Below are 8,934 nucleotides of genomic sequence, written 5' to 3'. Positions count from 1 at the left end.
TTTTTTTTTGAGGTACGCGAGCCTCTCACCGTTGTGGCCTCTCCCATTGCGGAGCACAGGCTCCGGACGCACGGGCTCAGCGGCCATGGCTCACGGGTCCAGCCGCTCCACAGCACGTGGGATCTTCCCGGACCGGGGCACGAACCCGTGTCCCCTGCATCGGCAGGCAGACTCTCAACTACTGCGCCACCAGGGAAGCCCAAACATTTTCTAATTTTGACTTGCTTGACACCACACATCTTTCTGCTTTTCCTTTTCAGATGTTGTTGATTCCTCCTACTCTTTTTCTATATGTCTAATATTGGTGAGCTGAAGACCAGTCCTATGTTCTTCTCTCTAAACAATCACTCCCTGGTTAGTCTCATCCAGTTGTATGACTTTTTTTAATTGGAGTATAACTGCCTTACAATGTTGTGTTAGTTTCTGCTGTACAATGAAGTGAATCCGCTATATGTATACATATATCCCTTCCCTCTTGGACCTCCCTCCTTCCCACCACCATCCTACCCATCTAGGTCATCACAGAGCACCGAGTTGAGCTTCCTGTGCTTTACAGCAGGTTCCCATTAGCTATTTTACACATGGTAGTGTATATATGTCAATCCTAATCTGCCAGTTCATCCCACACTCCCCTTCCCCCCATGTTCACCCATCGGTTCTTGTGTCTGCATCTCTATTCTTGACCACAAATAGGTTCATCTGTACCATTTTTCTAGATTCTACATATATTAGTTAATATACAATGTTTGTTTTTCTCTTTCTGACCCACTTCACTCTGTGCCAGACTCTAGGTCCATCCACACCTCTACAAATGACCCAATTTCGTTCCTTTTTATGTATGACTGAGTAATATTACATTGTATATATGTACCACGTCTTCTTTATCCATTCATCTGTCGATGGACATTTAGGTTGTTTCCATCTCCTGGCTATTGTAAATAGTGCTCCAATGAACATGTGTCCTTTTGAATTATGGTTTACTCAGGGTATATCCCAGTAGTGGGATTGCTGGGTCATATGGTAGTTCTATTTTAGGTTTTTAAAGGAACCATCATACTGTTCTCCACAGTGGCTGTATCAATTTACATTCCCACCAAGAGGGCAAGAGGGTTCCTTTTTCTCCACACCCTCTCCAGCATATATTGTTTGTAGATTTTTTGATGATGGTCATTCTGACCAGTGTGAGGTGATACCTCATTGTAGTTTTGATTTGCATTTCTCTAATAATTAATGATGCTGAGCATCTTTTCATGTGCCTCTTGGCCATCTGTATGTCTTCTTTGGAGAGATGTCTATTTAGGTCTTCAGCCCATTTTTTGATTGGGTTGTTTGTTTTTTTGATATTGAGCTGCATGAGCTGTTTGTATATTTTGGAGATTAATCCTTTGCCCATTGCTTCATTTACAAATATTTTCTCCCACTCTGAGGGTTGTCTTTTCATCTCGTTTACGGTTTCCTTTGCTTTTAAGTTTAATTAAGTCACATTTGTTTATTTTTGTTTTTATTTTCTTTACTCTAGGAGGTGGGTCAAAAAAGATCTTGCTGTGATTTTTGTCAAAGAGTGTTTTTCTTATGTTTCCCTCTAACAGTTTTAAAGTGTCCAATCTTACATTTAGGTGTTTAATCAGTTTTGAGTTTATTTTTATGTATGGTGTTAGGGAGTGTTATAATTTCATTCTTTTACATGTGGCTGTCCAGTTTTCCCAGCACCACTTATTGAAGAGACTGTCTTTTCTCCATTGCATACTCTTGTCTCTTTTGTCATAGATTAGGTGACCACAGGTGCATGGGTTATTCTCTGGGCTTTCTATCCAGATCTCTATTTCTGTTTTTGTGCCAGTACCATACTGTTTTGATTACTGTAGCTTTGTAGTATAATTTGAAGTCAGGTAGCCTGATTCCTCCAGCTCCACTTTTCTTTCTCAAGATTTCTTTGCCTATTTGGGGTCTTTTGTGTTTCCATACAAACTGTAATTTTTTTTGTTCTAATTCTGTGAAGAATGCCATTGGTAATTTGAAAGGGATTGCATTGAATCAGTAGATTCCTTTGGGTAGTATAGTCATTTTCAAAATATTGATTCTTCCAATCCAAGAACATGGTATATTTCTCCACCTGTTTGTGTCATCTTTGATTTCTTTTATCAGTGTTTTATAGTTTTCTGTGTACAGGTCTTTTGCCTCCTTAGGTAGGTTTATTCCTAGGTATTTTATTGTTTTTATTGTGATGGTAAATGGGATTGTTTCCTTAAATTCTCTTTGTGATATTTTGTTGTTAGTGTAGAGGAATGGAAGAGATTCCTGTGCATTAATTTTGTGTGCTGCAACTTTACCAAATTCATTGATTAGCTCTAGCAGCTTTCTGGTGTCATCTTTAGGATATTCTATGTATGGTATCATGTCATTTGCAAACAATGACAGTTTAACTTCTTTTTTTCCAATTTGTAGTCCTTTTATTTCTTTTCTGATTGCCATGGCTAAGACTTCCAAAACTATGTTGAATAAGAGTGGCGAGAGTGGACATCCTTGTCTTGTTCCTGATCTTCAAGGAAATGCTTTCAGTTTTTCACCATTGAGAATGATGTTTGCTGTGGGTTTGTCGTATACAGCCTTTATTACTTTCAGATAGGTTCCCTCTATGTCAACTTTCTGGAGAGTTTTTATCATAAACGGGTGTTGAATTTTGTCAAAAGCTTTTTCTATATCTATTGAGATGATCATATGGTTTTTATTCTTTAATTTGTTAATATGGTGTATCATATTGGTTGATTTGCATATATTGAAGAATCCTTGCATCCCTGGGATAAATCCCACTTGAGCATGGTGTATGATCCTTTGAATGTGTTGTTGGATTCTGTTTGCTAATATTTTGTTGAGGAATTTTGCATCTATATTCATCAGTGATATTGGCCTGTAATTTTCTTTCTTTGTGATTTTTATAGTTTTGGTATCAGGGTGATGGTGGCCTCATAGAATGAGCTTGGGAGTGCTCCTCGTTCTGCAATTTTTGGAAGAGTTTGAGAAGGATAGGTGTTAGTTCTTCTCTAAATGTTTGATAGAATTCACCTGTGAAGCCATCTGGTCCTGCAATTTGTTTGTTGGAAGATATTTAATTACAGTTTCAATTTGATTACTTGCGCTTGGTTTGTTTATATTTTCTAATTCTTCCTGGTTCAGTCTTGGAAAGTTGTACCTTTCCAAGAATTTGTCCATTTCTTTCAGGTTGTCCATTTTATTGGCATACAGTTGCTTGTAGTAGTCTCTTATGATCCTTTGTATTTCTGCGGTGTCAGTTGTAATTTCTCCTTTTTCATTTGTAATTTTATTCAGTCCTCTCCCTTTTTTTTTTGATGAGTCTGGCTAAAGATTTATCAATTTTGTTTATCTTCTCAAAGAACCAGCTTTTAGTTTTGTTGATCTTTGCTACTATTTTCTTTGTTAGTATGTCATTTATTTCTGCTCTGATCTTTATGATTTCTTTCCTTCTACTGACTTTGGTTTTGTTTGTCTGTTTGTTTGTTTGTTCTTTTTTCTCTAGTTGCTCTAGGTGTAAGGTTAGATTTTTTATTTGAGATTTTTCTTGTTTCTTGAGGTGAGATTGAATTGCTATAGACTTCCTCTTAGAACTGCTTTTTGTCATTGTCATCTGTTTCTATGTATTTTTAAATTTCCTCTTTGATTTCTTCAGTGATCCTTTGCTTATTTAGCAGCTCACTGATCAGCCTCCATGTATTTGTGTTTTTACAGTATTTTCCCCTGTAACTGATTTCTAATCTCATAGCATTGTGGTCAGAAAAGATGCTTGATATGATTTCAATTTTCTTAAATTTACTGAGGCTTGATTTGTGACCTTGGAAAATGTGATCTATCTGGAGAATGTTCCATGTGTACTTGAGACGAAAGTGTATTCTGCCACTTTTGTGTGGAATGTCCTATAAATTTCAATTAAATCTATCTGGTCTATTGTGTCATTTAAAACTTGTATTTCCTTATTTTATGTCTGGATGATCTGTCTTTTGGTTTAAGTGGGGTGTTAAAGTCCCACACTATTGTTGTGTTACTGTCAATTTCCCCTTTTATGGCTGTTAGCATTTGCCTTATGTATTGAGGTGCTCCTATGTTGGGTGCATAAATATTTATAATTGTTATATCTTCTTCTTGGATTGATCCCTTTATCATTATGTAGTGTCCTTCCTTATTGCTTGTAACAGTCTTTATTTTAAAGTCTATTTTATCTTATATGAATATTGCTACTCCAGCTTTCTTGTGATTTCCTTTTGCATGGAATATCTTTTTCCATCCCGTCACTTTCAGTCTGTATGTGTCCCTAGGTGTGAAGTGAGTCTCTTGTAGACAGCATATATATGGGTCTTGTTTTTGTATCCATGCAGCCAGTCTGTGTCTTTTGGTTGTAGCATTTAATCCATTCACATTTAAGGTAATTATTGATATGTATGTTCCTATGACCATTTTCTTAATTGTTTTGGGTTTGTTTTTGTAGGTCCTTTTCTTCTCTTGTGTTTCCCACTTAGAGAAGTTCCTTTAGCATTTGTTATAAAGCTGGTTTGGTGGTGCTGAGCTCTCTTAGCTTTTGCTTGTCTGTAAAGGTTTTAATTTCTCCATCGAATCTGAATGAGATCCTTGTCGGGTAGAGTAATCTTGGTTGTAGCTTATTCCCTTTCATCACTTTAAATATATCGTGCCACTCCCTTCTGGCTTGTAGAGTTTCTGCTGAGAAATCAGCTGTTAACCTTATGGGAGTTCCCTTGTATGTTATTTGTCATTTATCCCTTGTTGCTTTTAATAATTTTTCTTTGTCTTTAATATTTGTCAATTTGATTACTATGTGTCTTGGCATGTTTCTCCTTGGGTTTATCCTGCCTGGGACTCTCTGCACTTCCTGGGCCTGAGTGGCTAATTCCTTTTCCATGTTAGGGAAGTTTTCGAGTATAATCTCTTCAAATGTTTTCTCAGACCCTTTCTCTTTCTATTCTTCTTCTGGGACCCCTATAATTCGAATGTTGGTGCATTTAGTGTTGTCCCAGTGGTCTCTAAGATTGTCTTCAATTCTTTTCATTCTTTTTTCTTTATTCACTCCTTGGCAGTTATTTCCACCATTCTATTTTCCAGCTCACTTATTCGTTCTTCTGCCTCGGTTATTCTGCTATTGGTTCCTACTAGTGTATTTTTCATTTTAGTTATTGTGTTGTTCATCACTGTTTGTTTGTTCTTTAGTTCTTCTAGGTTTTTGTTAAACATTTCTTGTATTTTCTTGATCTTTGCCTCCATTCTATTTCCAAGATTTTGGATCATCTTTATTATCATTACTCTGAATTCTTTTTCAGGTAGGTGCCTATTTCCTCTTCATTTGTTTGGCCTTTTAGGTTTTTACCTTGCTCCTCCATATGTAATATATATTTTTTGTCTTATCATTTTTTTTTGATGTGTGGGACTGTGCTCCTGTCTTACTGGTTGTTTGGTCTGACGCTTCCAACATTGGAGTTTGCAGACAGTTGGGTAGAGCTGGGTCTTGGCGGTGAGATGAGGACCCCTGGGAGACCTCACTCTGATTAATATTCCCTGGGGTCTGAGGTTCTCTGTTAGTCCAGTGGTTCAGACTTGGTGCTCCCACCACAGGAGCTCAGACCCAACCCCCCCCAGCCCATGAACCAAGATCCTGGAAGCCACATGGCATGGCAAAAAAAAAAAAAAGAGAACAATAAGAAGGAATAAAAATTTAGAACACTAACAGATATATTAGAAAAAATAAAAATATAAATGAAACAACAACTGAAAGGTAAAACAGAACCACAATAGTAGGGAAAAAAAAAGGGGCCAGAAAAGGCCTTGGCTGTGTGGGGCGAGGCTTAAGCAGGGGCAGGGTTTAGGCAGGGGGTGGTGTCTGGGCTCAGTACGCAGATGGCTGGAAAAGGCTCTGGTGTGAATGGGGGGCAGGGCTTAGGCTCAGCATGGCTGGAGGGGGCTCAGATTGCCTCTGACCTCAGAGTGTGGAGGATCATGCCCGGGACCCCAGCAGGCTTGCAGGGTCCCGAGTGGGGGCGGGGAACACTAGTCCCATTACCCCGATCTTCAGATCCCCTAGGGTCCCTCCCTGTTCACCTCTACTCTTCCCCCTTCTCTTGTTCCCACGTCCCCAGGACCCATGTGGATGGAGGGTCCTCAGAAGGTGGAGGACTAGACCTGGGACCCCAGCATGCTCCCCGGGGCCCAAGTGGGCAGGGGAAATGCTGGCTGCATTCTCCTCTGATCCTCCAAACCCCTGAGGGTCTCTCCCTGTCCCTGTTAATCCCCTTGTGGTGAATGGGTCTCTCCAGGCATGGGAACCCCTTCCCTCTCCCAGTCACCCCTCAGGGGTGCCAGTACCATCTCACCTCCACTTCTCTTCCTCCCTTGCTCCCCCCAACGTCCTACTTAGTCACTTGGGGGTTCCTCCCATCCCCTTGGGTGTCAAGGCCACCCACCAGCATCTGGTAGCTGCCCTAGTTGTGAGGAGATGCAAATTCCATGTCCTCCTACTCCACCATCTTGACTCCATGCCCCCCAGTTGTATGATTTTATATACCCTCTATACATTGATAACCTAAATCTTCAGCCCTGATTTCTCCCCTGAAATTCACACACGTATATCTGACTGTCTAACGTTTTTACTTGGATGTTTCATAGGCTTTCAAACTTACATCCAAAATACAACTCCTAGTTTACCACCACTCCCTCAACTTGTTTCCCTCCCAATCACCTCCTCATCTCAGTAAATGGCATGATTAACTACTCAGTTGCTCATGATAAAAATGTAGGTATTAGCATTAACTCTGCCATTTCACTTATCTTTCCTTACCTCATCCAATCCATCAATAAGACCTGCTAACTTTACCTGCAAAACTACCCCAAGTCCAGCCCCTTCTCTTCATCTCCTCTACTTCCATATTAGTCTAAGACACAATCATCCTTAACATGGACTGTGCAATAGCATCCTAACTTGCCTCTCCACTTTTACTCTTTTTCCATTAACATACAGGATTCATAGAGACATAAGAAAAATCTTTTAAAAATATGAATCAGAACTCTCATACATTGCTGACGGGAATGTACATCCATCTTGGAAAACTGTTTAGCAGTTTCTTTTAAAGCTAATCATACTATCCACCAATTCTACTCTTACCCAAGGGGAGTGAAAGCACATGTACAAAAAGATTAGAATGTTCACAGCAGCCTTATTTCCTAAGGGCTAAATGTTGGAAATGACCTAAATGTCCATTAACAGAAAAATGGATAAACAAACTGAGGTAAATTCATACAATGTAATACTACTCATTAATCAAAAGAATGAACAGATAAATGCAACAGCATAAATGAATCTCAAAAATATTACATTAAGTGAAAAAAGCAGACATAAAAAGTCCATTTATATGAAGTTCAAGAATAGGCCAAATTAATCTATGGTGATAAAAATCAGAATAATGACTGACTCTGGGTAGGAGGTGGGGAGAAATTCCTGGAAAGCAGGATGAGGGATCCTTACAGGATGATGGAAAATGTCTATATCTTGACTGGGGTTGCGATTACATGGGAATATATTTGTTGAAATTCAACATCATATATTTAAAATCTATATCTCAATTTTTTAAGTGTTATTAAAATGTAAATCATCTATAGGTGGCATTTTAGTCTTCAAAATGGGAATAATATTACTGCAACTTCATGGGGCAGTTATGAGGTCTAAATGAGATAACTACATATAAAGCACTTAGAACAGTATGCAGTAAACCCTTGATTTTAGCTATTATTATGATGATAATATCATTCCCTTGCTTAAAACCTTCTGATGGCAGAAATAATAAAATCTAAATTCCATGTTTTAGCCTACAAATTCCTGTGTGATTTGACCCTTATCTCCCTCTTTAATCTCATCATTATTTCCCTCTCACTTCAGTCTACTCACACTGACTTTCTGTTTACTGAACAATACCATGATCATTCCTACTTGGAGTTTCTGTACTTGCTATCACATTAGCTTAGAAAAAAGCTCTTCCACAGGGTCGTCACATGTCTGGCTTCTTTTTTTAATCTAAGTCTCAGATTAAATACTACCCACTTGAAGAGACATTCCCTGACCACTTTATTTGTTAATTATCTGTCTCCTCCCAGTGGCACTGCAAGTCTGTGAAAGAATGAATTAGTGAATAATTTCTGGTTTTCTGACTTGTGCAAGTGGATAGATAGTATGTATTCATTTGCTGAAATAGGGAATACCGGAAGAGTGTGTGGGAAGATCGTATTACAATTTAAATTTTTTAACATGAGCCAAAGCAAATACTGAACCAATTAAATAATAAAAAAACACCAAATTTTAGGGTTGAAAGGAACTGAGGTATCAAGTATCTTTTTTCCATCTCTGGCAAAAGACTACATTTAGACCATACCAGAGATTCTGTCAGCTCTCTTCTTAAATATCTCCTAAAGAAAGTCTTTTTCTCTCAGTAATGTTTTTAACCTCTAAGTTAGTAGTCAAAATTTTTAAAGTTTTCTAGCCTTCTATTATAATTCAAACCCATGTCTTCTACAGAATAAAATAGATTTCGTTATTCCTTAAAATTTTAATGCATGAAGATTGCTATTATACTGCTCAGACTATTATACTACTAGGACTTCTCTTTTCAGGCTACTCTAAACATGTAAAGTTTTCTCTCCCCAATCAAATTACAGAATCAATATCATTATAGTTATTTAAATTTAATACCATTTGAGAAAATCTTTCACTGAATTTTTAAAAGAAAAAAAGTCAAATATTCTAATAAATCTTACCTTCGTTTGCAAATCAGGAACCACAAAGCTGATGCCAAAGCAAAGAAACCAATTCCCAAAGTAACAGCACCAGCAGCCAGAAAATAGGTTAAGTGGTTAAAAAAACCTATACAA

At 38.1% G+C, this 8,934-nt stretch overlaps 1 protein-coding gene across 1 annotated transcript in view; it reads right to left on the bottom strand.

The window, feature by feature from the left end:
* Window positions 1-8,934, bottom strand: part of CUNH1orf185 (chromosome unknown C1orf185 homolog) — a 31,974-nt gene that overhangs the window by 13,841 nt on the left and 9,199 nt on the right. Inside the window, exon 2 of the mRNA XM_024739368.1 lies at window positions 8,821-8,926. Within this exon, the coding sequence (XP_024595136.1) occupies window positions 8,821-8,926 (106 nt within the window). The remainder of the gene's footprint in view (window positions 1-8,820; window positions 8,927-8,934) is intronic.

The sequence above is a fragment of the Neophocaena asiaeorientalis genome, unplaced genomic scaffold (genome assembly GCF_003031525.2).
Source record: "Neophocaena asiaeorientalis asiaeorientalis breed wild unplaced genomic scaffold, Neophocaena_asiaeorientalis_V1.1 scaffold138, whole genome shotgun sequence".
Taxonomy (NCBI): Eukaryota; Metazoa; Chordata; class Mammalia; order Artiodactyla; family Phocoenidae; genus Neophocaena; species Neophocaena asiaeorientalis.
Note: the sequence above shows the minus strand (reverse complement) of the source record. Positions and strands in the feature narration are given on the sequence as shown.